The sequence below is a fragment of the Venturia canescens genome, chromosome 8 (genome assembly GCF_019457755.1).
Source record: "Venturia canescens isolate UGA chromosome 8, ASM1945775v1, whole genome shotgun sequence".
Lineage (NCBI taxonomy): Eukaryota > Metazoa > Arthropoda > Insecta > Hymenoptera > Ichneumonidae > Venturia > Venturia canescens.
The window spans coordinates 16512190-16526824 of NC_057428.1; the positions used below are offsets into that span (position 1 = coordinate 16512190).

At 36.3% G+C, this 14635-nt stretch overlaps 1 protein-coding gene across 5 annotated transcripts in view; it reads right to left on the reverse strand.

The window, feature by feature from the left end:
* The window catches only part of LOC122414369 (trehalase-like), a 58254-nt gene extending 45619 nt beyond the window's left edge, over nucleotides 1–12635 (reverse strand). For 3 of the 5 annotated variants that reach the window (XR_006261754.1, XR_006261753.1, XR_006261752.1), the window contains exons 1-2: nucleotides 12462–12635; nucleotides 11255–11389 (exon numbers count right to left, since the gene is read on the reverse strand). Coding sequence is in view for 1 of the 5 variants with exons in the window: in XM_043425587.1 (XP_043281522.1) it covers nucleotides 11255–11340 (86 nt within the window). In the remaining 4 variants the exon portion in view is untranslated. The remainder of the gene's footprint in view (nucleotides 1–11254; nucleotides 11390–12461) is intronic. The other 2 variants (XM_043425587.1, XM_043425585.1) reach the window with 1 other exon arrangement.
* Between the last annotated feature and the right edge of the window lie 2000 nt (nucleotides 12636–14635).

Consider the following 14635-nt stretch of genomic DNA (forward strand, 5'->3'; position numbering starts at 1 on the left):
ATTTCTGAACGTACTTCTCAGAATAGAGTTACTATATTTTTTTCCAATAAATATTTATCAAATTCCGAACTGATTTGCGGAAAATCAAGTTATTATTAAAACTTATAAAAATGAGCTTTTCCGGAGTAAAAAGAGGGTGAAAGAGATATATAAAAATAAATTCAGAGAAACGTTGAGACGACTTCGAAGTTATTACTGTAAGTGCCAGGTTTAATCCCGAAGACATCACTCGACGACGCTGCCATCTCAGTATTTCTATAATTTATCTGCCCCAGAGTATGTCTATGTATTTCTCGTAGAATCTCTTTTCGAATAATCCTTCAACGTCTTCGTGCTTTTCTAACATTAAAGCTCTCTTAATTCGATAAGTGTCGTGGATTTTCTGTGAGCAAGTCTCTCAGAGAGCGATTTTTTTTCTTGCAAAAATATTCTCTGTAATTGAATAAAGTTTATTCGAAAGAAAAAGCAGGATTGACAGAAATTTACCACAATTCAATGCAGCAAACGAAAAACTTTCATGAAATTATTGGACGTCCGGTAAATAAACATTCATAAGCGTGCTTCGTTCCATAAAACGATGAAATGCAAAAATCTTATGTGAACAGGAGGAAAACACGACTGCGAATATTAACCGCATGCAGCAATGAAGCAGCGCATAGCAACTCAATTTTTGACACAGAGATTATTGATCGGCTAGAGAATAAGAAAGGCTACTTTTTATCGCGAAAAAATGTGATTCTTGAGGAAATTTTGGAATTTGTTTCACTTCGTAGTACACACACACACACACACACACACACACGCGCGCGCGCGCGCGCGCGCGCACGCACACACAGAGGTACACATAAGCACACGCACACGCGCTTTATTGCTTGTAAGCATGCATTGTTCTCGGAGCGGATATTTGGAACGTAATCCTGATGTAATTACCCCTTGTTAAAATAGCCGAACGTTGTCATGGCTGAGTTAATACCAGCGTATGCCAAAATGGCCGAACGGATTTAGATGAAATTCTACATCGAGGTTTTATGATATCATCCGCGTACTTGTTGTCCGGGTAAAAACGCACTTCGCGTAATCGAAGAACCGATCTGAACGAAATCTGGTTAGTTGATAACTTTAATGTTTAAATGACCGATAAGATCATTTTTATCGTGTCAATTTTTATCGTGCGTTAATTCATACGAACTTATTTAATCAAATTTAGTGTTCTGCTGTGTGTATTATATTTATAGGTAGATACGTTTGAAATGGAGCAAAGAAAATGGGACAGCCGATCGACATGTTTTTTGCATCGAGAGAAGGAGAGAGAGGTCGATAAGCTTGTCAATACATTTCAAAATGAATTTATGGGGCTTGGAAGTGTTGATAACAATGGAAACATGGACATGGAAAAAGTAATAATATTGACGAAAACTTCGTTATTTTTCTACGAAATCACGCCAGCAAAACCGTGAGTAAAAGCTAGTTCCGTATATCAACATTAATTTGATCAATGAGGTTTTCTTTCTGATATTAATGTAGTCGAAGATTACAACCGGATCGATATATTTAAACCCTAGAAAATTGTTGAAATATTAAAATAACTTCCTGGGCGTATTAAACGAGATCATTTATTTTGATTCTTGAATGCACAAAGACGCGGTAAATTTAGGTTAAAAATGGCCTTGCTTGTGTACCTGATTAATAATGGTACGAAATACAAACGAAATTGTAGAGTTGAATTCTATCACGGCCGATGGATACGATGAATTTTGGCTTGTTTGTAAAGTACCGAAGTTATTAATTTGAATTTGATCCTGAACTGGTGACGTTCGACAGAAATTTTGCGAAGCGGCTTCAAGTGAGTGATATCGAAAATACTCAACTCCAATAGTTCAGGTAATGACGATCATATACGCGGTAAGATTCAGAAAGAAACGTCCGCAATTAAATCGGCAGCGGGTACAATCGCCTACAGCAATATTTTTTAACAAAAAATGTAAAGGTCCTCCTTAATATTTAGAAGAATACAACACAAAAAAAGAGTAAATTTATGAGTCATGCATGCGGTCGTTCGCTCGGACCGAAGATCGATTCTTTGACCTGAGCCAGCGCATTCGGGGATGACACTTGAAAACTAATTATTTAAATCTTAATTTTACGAACGTCTATTCAGTGTGTGACAGACAACAATAGGAATATGTAATTATTACAGTAAATTTAGCTTAAAACATGCAGAATATGTAGAATTTTTAAGATCATTGCTAAAAAAGGATTCAAACGTACAGTACAAGTTGCGCATTATAACGACGATTAAATATTCTACTTACAGACTGCGACGCATCGGACAAAGGAATCTACGGTATTCTCTTTAAATTGGATGAAAATGTGGATCAAAAGATTATTTCTATTGTTAGCGAAAGCCTCGTGCACCCCGAATAGAATTATACAACAGAGAAAGAGCTTCTCGCTATATTCAATCAATATTGAAATTCCGAATATATTTTCCCAAACGCCCATTTGTAATTATAACGCATCACAAAGCCCTTGCGTTTATTAATAAGGCGTTCCTATTGCTATTAACGGCTCTGGCCAATTCAAGAATCTATGGATTCAAAAATGCATAAGATTCCTCACAAAGTGAAGATGAACTTCGATGCAATACGTTCATAAGTATGAACGAGAACAAGAACGAGCTGAGGATATCCAAAAATATAACGGTATATGGTTATGGTTGTTTTTTCAGTAGATGGAAAATGTAAATGCCAGAATTGTATTTTAATACAAAGGAAATTAAAAAAAAAAAAAAAAAAAACAATTTGGAACATCGAAAGTGTGATGCAAGAGCCTATCATTGCTGTGTACAGATTTAAACTTGTTTTCAACTAAATACGCCGACGAATCCTGACAACGGCTTGAAAAGTGTTCAAGAAAATAGGAGCCGTGTTATACCGTAAGACAGACTCAACTACAAAAAAATTCTCGCATCCGCGTCAACTGTCTCGAGTATATTATAAGAGAATCGGCTAAAAACATTGTCAATTGAAATCTCGAGAAAAAATGGTTTAAGAAACAAAATTTATAGATAATTGAATAGCGAATAGTGATGGAACCTGTGCATGGCTTCTGCAATCTCGTATTTCTTTATCGCAATCTCGGCGTTTTATCGGAATCTTTGACGAGCCCAACTAGCCAAAAGCGCAGTGAAAAAATACAGCCTGGTTTTCAACTAGTCCTATGACTTCGTACCACACGATGCGGTTATTTATTAAGGAAGGATCTCTCATAAACGGGACATTAAAGCGAGTGAAAAATTCGGATCAGAGTTAAAAGCTCGTTAATATCTGAAAGGGTAGACTTTGGGTCACTAAAATACCAGAAAATGCAACAATGAAAATAAATACTTGAGTCACGGGTCATGGCAACGACTCGAATAAAACGCATTTACGAGCAAATCTTTCCAAGACTCTTACCAGATATGGCGCGATCTTTTCAACTCGAACGATTTTTGTTCCCATTGAGTATTGCTTCCGGAGAGTATGCATGTTAAAAAATCTGAAATGCAATACTTCTTGTGTATCATTCGCAACGTTATCCATGTCAGGAAAAAGTTAGAAACACAGTAGAACAATAATTGCGCAGTTCTTATCGTTTAGAAATTCCGTTATCTGTTCTATCGATAAAAAAATATATTTCAATGGAAAGAAACATGACTCCCGCACTGCTTGCCTCGCTGTATCGGGTATGAGACGCTATGAGACCGGTTATTACGAATAAAGCATTACTCGGGGAGCCTCGGGCCAGCAGACGACAGGGTTTACTTGTCCCGAGACTCCGCCGAGTCTCTTGATTAAAAATTATTATGATCAAAATTCGGTCTAAACAAACCGCGATCGTAGTCGTAACTTCACAAGAATTTCTTAAAATGAAATTTTTAATCGTTTTAACGAAATTTTGTTGAAATATTAAAAAAAAAAAACATTTTTCTCATATTTATTCAATCCTAACAAAATATTTTTTCATATTTCAACAAAATTTCGTTTTCAGTGTAAACGTTAAATCACGTGAAATTGGATAACCCTCTAAAGCATTTGATCCCGTCGAATAAGAAACAATTCGAAAAATCCGATAATAACACCATGCTTCTGGTAAAAGTGATAACTACAGTATTTTTTACGAGAATATTTTTTTATGATAAGCTGTTTTCTCCCCTCGGATATCCATATACTCACCACGGTCAAAATCATGATTAGAAATTCAATAATGAAGCTATATTGGTGGGCGCACATCAGCATTGTTTGAGTTTACATGAGGAAACAAGCATGCAGTCGCGTAAGGGATGCTCCTGCTCTTCCTTTGTACGCAGGGCAGGTTGACTGGAAGTCAACGAAGCGTTATGCACGCGATTCGATCGAATATCATACATGCATAGACAAGAATCATCGAAGGATCTATGGATCTTATAATTCCCCGAGCTCACGATGGTTCATGCTCGAACTCCATTGATTTATGATGAAGCTCCCCAAAGCTCAGAAAGGGATTATGTGAAACGCGTGCTCCTGCATTAATTTTACTCTCTGGTCAAAGGCCTTGCGGACGTCATGTATGATCATCAGAACCTCCTTGTAACAGAGACATTGAAGGTGGAATATTGGACGAGCCGGAAACATGTACTCACTTTTTGTGGATTGGCTTTTAAGGTACTGCATCTCCCATGTTTCATTCGGGATCAGAGATACAAATACTTTTTTCACGATACACGTTTGATCGTACACCGCTTACTTTTCATTGTGAAAGTTATTTATTGGCTCTAATTTCTGCGTGCATTCAATAATTTCATTTTTACATTAAGGAGTTTCGGTACAGAAGTCTAAATATTAAGAAATTGATGAAATTTGGTGATAATGTTCTTCAACATCAAGTGCGAAAATACAATTTTTTCAAAATTTTCTTCTACCTAGTTATCGATTAATTACGCATTAAAGCAGATTTCTTATGGCCGGAATGTATACCTATATATATGGAAACGCTATGCTTATACATGTGAGCTTTAGTGATCAATTACTCCATAACTGTGTAGAAGAAAAATCTTAAAAAATTTGTATTGCCAAATTTGGCACTAAAGAATATGTTTACCAAATTTTATAAAATTCTGAACTTTTTGAAATTTTTTATGTTTTTAGCATGGTTTAGCATGGCAACATTGTATCGCCTGTACCGAAACTCCTTAACTAGAAGTCTTGTCAGTGGTGCTATTTTTGCCTAAAAATCAATGCGGTTGCTATACACGGACTTCGAAAATACCACTTATTTTTTAAGGTTCATTATAAGATCAATGAACTTCAAAATTATCTTGTAAGGTGAAAAATTTATCGCCGACGACATTCGATTACGCCTGATAATTGTTCGGCTTCTTGTGTAACTTTATACGCACACAGTTCGACACTTATTCATTACTAGTTGAGATACTCCAGTTTTCTCGCAAAATTCTCTTCATTTCTGAATGTGTGAGAAAATAATTCTCGCACGTAACTCATAATTATTTCTTCTGAGAGAATAACGGACATATATATTTTACAATTTACCAACGAATCATAAAGAAGCATTAGTTTGAAAAAGACCACGGTTTAGTATCAAAAGGGCGCGACGTGTAATTGACTACCGATGTTCATTTCGGATTTCCGATATGACCATTCCTTCAAACAGGGCCCCTAATCGCTACGAAGTTGAATTCCTTGTTCGAATCACAAACTGTGCAAAAATCTCACAGAGTGGGAGTTGAATATCGCAATTTTATTGATTATTATTGTTCATTGTTTTGAATGATCAGCGGCCGAGCCTCAAATTTTCGATTCCGACACAATATTCCTTCGCGCAATATTTTTTCTGGCTTACGTTCATTCAAATGAAAATTAGAATAGCCACGATATTTGAATAACAACGCTTGAGACGGATGCTGTCTTTCAAGTTCTAAATCGATTTGCAATTGCGTTGAATAGAATATCTTCCAGAGGTCAATTTTGCTTTCTATAATTGTAGTAAAACCGCGTCGAAAAAAGTAGAGTTAATTTTTTGCAAATTCCTCCTCTGCATTACAGGGACAAGTGCAAGGCAAGTGTCTTTTTGTCTTTACTCAACGCGTGTGGCGTTCACGTGTCCGAACAAATCAAGACGCCTCTTCGCTCCCCTCCCTCCGCCCATCGAGTTATATAAAAAATGAGAAAACCGTGCCCGAGGTGAGTCGCTCGTAAGAATGTTTCGGATTGAAAGGGTCCCGAGGCATCATAAAGGCCGAGGGAGTTTTCCCAGAGGGAACCTTAAAGTAGCTAAGATTTCAGTATCCGATAACCACGTAACTGATAGAAAAAACTGACATTTATAAAAAATGATTTTAGCATGCACCGGCGCAATGATTACAAATGTTTCGGAAAGAACAGATTCAACAGGCACTTATTTATGAGGGCAGATATTTTGAATAGCGTTGCTACAATGCCTCGCGAGGCGTGTTGCAACACTGGGTAGTGGAAACCACACTTCTTTTTCGTCGAAGATTCGTGGAGTCTTGACGGCGAGAAAAGTAATAAATGATTTCAACAAAATGTAATCTCCTTCTACTTTTGCGATCTTCAGAATCCCTCTTCAAGACCAATATTTAAAAAGCGCGATCAGATCTCACATTCATGAAAAAAGCGAATGTCATTGAAATTTTCACTGGTATATCCCTGGACAGTGAGCGTCAAAAAAATATGAGGTAAGCAAAAACAACTTTCAATATTTTCGACATGGTACAAAACACCCTTAGCGGTGTTTCATCGGGCAAGAAAAAAGGAGCGAGGGACTGCAATGAAAAAATCGACCACTTCTTCACAGTCAGAAAAATAAGAAAAGTTTTCCAAAAGTGTTCACTTCGTCATGAAATTAACATGGTTGGTCTGGTTAATGCAATTACTACGAGATCATATGAAAAATAATGTGAATAAAACTGTGAGTAAAAATTATTTTATACATAGCTATTTCAATTTACGTTAACTGATGTATCATCTATATTAGATTATATCGCCAACCACTCTATAGTTTTCTCCTGCAATATACATATTAGAGAAAAAGAAGGCGTGTCCTGTCTATGCGCCTGCAAAACTCGGTCTTACGTGACCAATTAATGGCCAACTTTAATGGCAAGTCAAAAATTGTCTTCGTATGAAAAAAAAAAAAAAAATAAGCTTTCGTTCTCATTAGGCACGTGTCAGTTGATGAGAATATAATGGGGACCACTTAAAAATGAGACGAAAGAAAAAATGACTCGGTTTTTCAGAGTTCATCCAATACCTGGATTAGCAAGACTCACAAGTGTCTATCGCATCATCTCACAAAAATTACAATTGTTATCGATGATTTAAGTCGTATGACTCGGTACAAAAAGAATAAAGCATGTCAAAATATCGAACCACCAAAGTCTGCCTAGGCGCAAAAAGAAAGAGAAAAATGACTGCACTTTCTGTCCCAAGTATAAAGTTTATTCAAATCGTCACATGACTCGAAATTTAACGCTGGATCACTTCGAATATTTTTATACCCTATTAATAGGAGAAACGAAATTTATAGAATCTGTTCAAAGGTATCGACAGGCGGAAAGAAAATAAACTATTTCAAATACGGATCTAAAATGCTTGAATAGTTTCCTCGTCACGAGTCACTGACGAAATTTGACAGAGTCGCAAACACCAAATAAATCGTAAATACTCACTTTTTTAATCGAACACAGATGCTTTCTATGTCAAAATCACTTTACTGTTCTCAAAACTTTCATTTGGAATACTGTTTTGAAGTCACAAAAGGGGAAAAAGCACAAAAAGGGTACACGTTTTTCATGGGTACATGTTTTCATGAGTACACACCTCCAGAGTCACCGAATGAGTGACGTTTTTTTGGTGGCTTCATCGTTCTCTTACCTGAGTCATGGTGGTGGAAGCAATTTACTACGAACGGAAAGATAAAAAAATTAGACTCATTCACCGAAGTATAGAAGCAGGAAAAGTGCATTTTCGATTGGGCTAACGTTGATTATTTCATACCTAAGGGCTATTCTAGAGATTGTTCGAAAAACTTTGTTTATACTGTGACGTCGTTTTTCAAAATTTTGAAGATGACGACCGTTGATTAGTTTGAGAAATTTTGAAATTCAACGCAAAATTGAAATTCATTTCCTCTGAAAAAAATGTTGCAAAAGTCAACTAATTCGCATCCTACCTTACAGGAATTATCAGTGGACCTTATAAAAAATGACCGACCAGACCGTCATTTCACAAAGGAAAATCCATTTCGAACCTGTCTAGAAATGAAGAACTTAATAGTCGGCTTCTCATTAAAATTCAATCGAAAAATCTTCAATTTTATTGAAAATATTTAAGCAACAAAAGCAAAGATAGAAAATCAGTATGAAAAAAAAACTTGAAAGAGATTCACTTTTTGTTTCCAAATGAAATAATTAGCATTGAAAAGCATTGTGATGAAATCAGAGGACGAGCCCCCATCGTTGGACTCTCACCAACAATTAGTTACAAGATAATGACAAGACTGTGTCAGTCCCTAAGCTCAGTGAGGTGAGATTGAATTAGACGTCGACTAGGGACAACTTGCATGCATGTCACTTGTTAATATCGAATACGATCGTGCGTATAATTGCGCTCCTGGCCCTGCAGCACTTTTTTCACCGAACACGAAAAGAGCTAGGCCAACAAAAGTGACGTTTATTGTCATCTTACGGTTGCTTCCCAGAGATTCTAATTACAAAATTAGAAGTGTACTCTAAAATTAGAAGGGTGCTCTGTATGGGGCAGTAATGTTTCATGTGACAACTGAACTACATACTTTGGAATTTTCACTTTCTCAAACGTGATGACAGTGAGGTTGAAAAAATGGGTCTATGAAGATCAAGAATGTAAAAGCTGACGGCTATTATCGTAAATTTTAACTTCTGGCTAGTCATGCTCGTGACCTGTTACAAGAAGTGAGTACGATAATCAACGAGCGTTTTTCCTATATTGAGAGTCTGGATCATTAGTACGAACACAAAATACAAAATAAAGCATAAATGCTGTAAAAAAAGTTGAGACACGAGTACATTTGATTATAAATTTTATGGAAGAATCGCCCTCTTGGCATCACCGGGCCACGATAATCTGTGACACCGTTTAAATTACCAATGAAATCACCTTCAATCAGAAGAAGCGATTTCAATCTTAGCTACAGAAATTGAGTCCAATAGCACATAGAGTTATGAAAAAAATTGAAACCTTAAACCAGTTATATTCAAATTTAAAATGTGTTGAAGAAAGCTCTAATCAAAAGACGAATTAAAAAAGAACAAAACTTCGATCGAAGTACAGGCCGAATTTATGGTTTTACTTAGCACTTCACTTGTGGCTAATAACTCGCCAAACACTTCTGTAGGAGTACAAAAGTATAGCAGCGTTACGTATGCCTTGATATAAAGATAAAGTAACATCAAGAAAAACAGAGAAGAGAATAATCAACATTTTCAGCAGCTGACCCATAATTCCCCACCCACAATGCATTTTACATTTTTCTTTGTATTGAATTTTATATTGACCGGTTTTTTGTATTGAATATAAAGCTTTCAAAGCACGCCTCGATCAATGACGAAACTCTGCAATTTTCCAACCGGAAAAAAAACATTCTATATTTTCGGGCGAGGAGGGTCGGAGGGGGGGGGGGGGGCTGTTCCGGTTTGTCCCGTTGTTCCGCTTTGCCCCACTCGCATCTGCTTAACTTAAAACGCTTCTGAAACTCTGGAACATATAGCTTCATGCTCGAAGAGGAAAATTTTCCACACCGTTCGTTCGATTGTCTCATAATGATCGGACTAACTTCCATGTCTTGAAATATTTATTATGCCAACGATATTAATGGATTAAATACGTTGGTTCACCACTTGAAGTGACTTTTTATAGTTTCAGTTGATTGTAGATTTTTTATTGTAGTATATTGAATCGCGTGACTCCTAGTCATGCTTGTCTATACTAATGAAGATATCTGTAGAGTCGCGACAGCGACTCAGAGACAAGTACATTATGTTATGACGAGTTGCTGCCAGAGACTCTTTACAGGAATAATCTGGTATCGAGCGCAAATCCAAGGAAAAGCTATTAAGAATGTATAAGCACTAGGCTCCATTTCAGATGGCACTCTAATTTTTTTGTATATTATAGTCCAAGCTTAAAACTTAATCTCTGTGAAATTTTAAGGCCTGTTAACGACTGTTTAATCGAAATATTTTTAGTCAAAAAAGCACAATTTTACGTGTCATATACAGCCACAATGACTCCGAATCCTGTATAACTCAAAATTTGATGTATTTTTATATCAGATGTTAATCATAAAAAACGTCTATTATATGCATTGAACCCTGAGGATTTTAACGGCTCGTCAAAAAAAGGGGGTCAACGGAGATCTGAATTAGAAATGTAAAGTTAAAGACGACAAATGCTCACGGAACCTCGGGATTTCGAGGGTAGAGGATAGACTTTCTCCATAGAGCATTTGTACAATGTTCTATGGAACTTTTTTGTCGTTGTGGTAGGCTCCAGCCTCAGCTGTCAACTGACTGCTTTCTATGTTGTCAGACGTAAACTTTTCACACTGCACTACCGAGTCCTGTTAATAACTCTGCATAAAATCCTTTTCGTAATGAAATGAACTTAAATATAATTCACCATTAAACAAATCATTACAAGATTTCTTAATAATATTGTGCTATGATTGCCCGTGGTAATTTGTTTAAAAAAATATGGTCACAGACTGTTCATTGACTAGTACGAACTGCGCTTTTACATCCTTGAGATTAACTTAGGCAGGCCAATGAATTTGACAACGTTGCAGCTGCATCTCTAACCACCGAACAATTGCCATTCGTACAAATTCATTTATTTTGAATAAATTAAATATTCTCATCTTATTTATGTATCAGTTATAAAAGTTTCTTCTGAAAACGGTAGTCAATGATTTCAAATTTCATAAATAGCGACGAGAGAAACACTGAAACTAATAACAGACCATGTGAATTTATAAAATTGATTTTTTTATTCGTTTTTCTCGAACAAGGTAACCTGAGACTTGAAATTTCACATGGTGTCTTGATAGATATGCCGATGACTTCATTTAAAATTTTCTTTTCAATATCTGCTTGTTGATTCTTTAAGCACATAAACTTCCTCAAGCGATTAAAATATATGCTTAGGATTGAGTCACTCACTGATGATAATCCACTTTTTCTGGCGTTAAAATAGCTGCCGGCAGGTTTCTCATCCAATAGGGTACCCTGGGAAAATCCATTTCCATGAAGCATTAAAAGCACCCCTAGAACTGTTTCCACTCTCTCTCTCTCTTTCTGTAAACAACAAAAAATTCAGTTAAATGCAGTCGAGCAAATGAGTTTCTTTATGTATTTTCAAAGTAGGTAATGGAATGTTTCCTCCAAATATTGTGAGAACTAGACAACCAGAACCAATATGAGGCGCGTTATTTGAAAGTACGAGCCTCCAAGCAAGCTAGACACAAAACTTTGAACGCGATTATCTCGGGGTCGTGTTTCTTAATGGGCGTATTATTGCAGTGGGCACGATTTCTCAAAAGCAAATTAACCGATAGATTTGAAGTTCACGAGCCTCTTTCTGAAAATGATAACTCGTGCGTGAACTAAAGAATTCCGTTGGCATATAAATCGAGAATTTCCCAACCGGAAAATTTATTATACCGAAATTTTGGAATCTCAGGATTCAAACTTTTTGAAAATACCCCGGATATTTATTTTCAATCAAAGTTTCGCTAGCCTATTTTTTTACAAAGAGCGCATAAGACCCGATCGGATCTTTCTGATTTTTTGCCATTCCAGAGATATCCCACACCACGAGTGACGTCCGAAAAAAGACGTTTTAAAACGATGGCGACATTCCTTTGGGAACAAGAATTTTCGAAGAGAAAATCTATGCAACATTCAATTCTCCACAATGTTTTTTCATGTGATAATGTTGAAACGGCTTTAAAAAATCATTGAGATTCCTTCATATTTTCTCAAACACGGCTGAATATCTTCTCTCAAGTTCTGAAACCGGACCAAATTGAAAATGGTGCATGCGATTCGTAAAATTCTTTCACTGCAAAATCGTTCACTCAAACCAAGTATTATACGAGTTTAGATTGAGGCACCAGCGCGTCAGCCTTTACCACAATAATTGATTGAAGATGGAAATTTTTCTCAAAGTCTATAAAACTGTATTTCTCTTCCCTGATAAGCCACCTACAACAGGTCGCTAAAACAAGGATGTACATCGTTGAAAGAGACGCCTGAAAAATAACGCTGCGCTACAGTCGACAGCAAGTTGACCAACGATTACTAATAATCAAACGTTTATGATCAGTAACAAAAAAAAAATTTTGTGAGTTTTAATATTATTTAATACCTGGAGGACTTCCAAGCTCGTATCACGTGCGCAGGAAAAAATCACTCCGTTTCTGAAGCGCGAACAGAACTGGAGAAAATGGACGGTAATGACGAACAACGTGACACCGACGTATGAGCAAAAGCTTCATACTATTAACTAATTCTTACGTCATTCTAGGTAAGATTATAAATCAATAATCCCGTAGCTCGTTTCGCGTTTGAGTGTTTCGTTTCTGGTTTTACCGATAGCTCAGGTACCTCAACATTATTTCTCGATAACCGATTCAATGCAAAATAAATAATTCGTGACACTACATGGGACGAGAATTTTCGAAAAATTAACTAAAAATTGACTGCGAGTGATAAGGAAACAATACCTTTGCGGCACGTTTATTTTCGATGCTTTGTTTTATTCTTTTCGATACCTCACGTTCCACGAATAGCGTTTTCAAAATTCAGTTATGGAAAGGTTAGTTGCTGCAACCAATAAGTACAATATTCTCCCTCGTTAATTAATTTCGTACAGAATGCATAAATTGCTTTTGAAACGAAATTTTAGTGTCACGTGCTGAATTAATACGTGTTTTATCGATGACCTTGTTTCTAAAATACGTACGAGCAAAGTGTTGTTTTCGAATGAGATTTACCACGATGGCAAATGTAAGTCTGAAAGAACCATCAAATGTTGCAGAACGAGATGGCTTAAAGAATCGTAAAAATGAAAGAAAAAAGAACTGATAATAAGGTGAACAAAATTGCAAAGATTTCAGAATAAATAAACTCATAAAGTCTCACTTTCTCTTTATTCAAAAATCGGTTACGTTGATGGCAAAGGGAGCACACCAAAAAATTATTTCGAACGGCGCATCGCCTTGGAAGATTTTCCATAAAAATAACCCAGGAAACAATTGAGACTTCTGATCATCGTGTCCTAACTCTTTAGGAAAAAATCACACAAAAACCACAAGAGTGAAAAAAGAACAAATAATTGGTGTGATTGGGGATTAAAAAAAATTCGAACTCTTTAACTATCATCTTGGACCCCTAATAAAATTGACTTTTCATCTCAGGCATCTGTACACTATATATTGGATGAGGGCAGCTATTTCAAGATTTTAGGAACCCTACAGGTCTTTCGGTTCAATCTAAATTCAATTGACGATTGTGCTCGAGGGTTGCAATAACGTCGTTAAGAGAACCAGGAAGCGAGGGGACCCTAAGGATGAAAATAGACGTTGGGGTTTCACTGATAAGTAAAATTCAACAAGAGAGAAAAATGAAATACCCAGTGGTCTTCGAAGCACGGATATTAATCTATTTATGTAAATCACTCGGGAATTCTGACTACAGTTGCAGAGCCCTCGCCGTGACGAAGAGTGGAAAAAATTCCTTGAAAAATTATAATGTTTAAGAGAGCATCGAATAACCCAGCAAGTGCTGGGAGAAAAAACTATTTTTAAAATTAACCGAACTCTGAACAAACTGGGAGCAAAATACTGTACCGAACTAATTTGTCTAAAATAAATGTGAAGTTTTATTCTTATGGTAACATTTGAAAGAAAACTTTCGAGATTTTTACGGTGCATGGGATTCAGTGATGTAAATTGTGATGTTGAATCTTCCTCGGAGAGTTAGCTCAGTACAGTTTTCCCCATTAAGTCTTTCGTGTTAATCAAAGTGAATGAATCAAATGAAAACTAATCAGAGGGAAATCATAAAAAACGATGGAACAAGGTTTATAGAAGAGTCGGTAGAAAAAACTTGGACAATTTTTTTTTGAAGACCACAGTTTGAGGCAATAGAAAAGTGGGAAAAAACATTTGGCCATCTGCAACGAAAAACAGCATGAACAAAAAATTGCATGAACAATATTTATATTTTTCTTACATACTGTGCTTTCAATCTGTGCATTTGTATTTTATGACAGAGAATAGCTTACTCAGGAGTTTACTATTCTATATGTCAGAGTTTACTTCCTTGCCAAGATCCTGAGCTTCGTCACTTTGCCAAAAGTAAAAAAGAGTAGCATCGAGAAGAGTTGTTTTCCTACTCTTAGGAGATAACAATCCAGGATAGAATTTATGTGTCTGTCGTCGGGGTGACGTGCTTGCACAGCTAAATAAACTGATTTGTTTCTTGTTTATGCTTGAACCACATGGAGTATACGCGAATGACATTGGAGAACAGTAATAT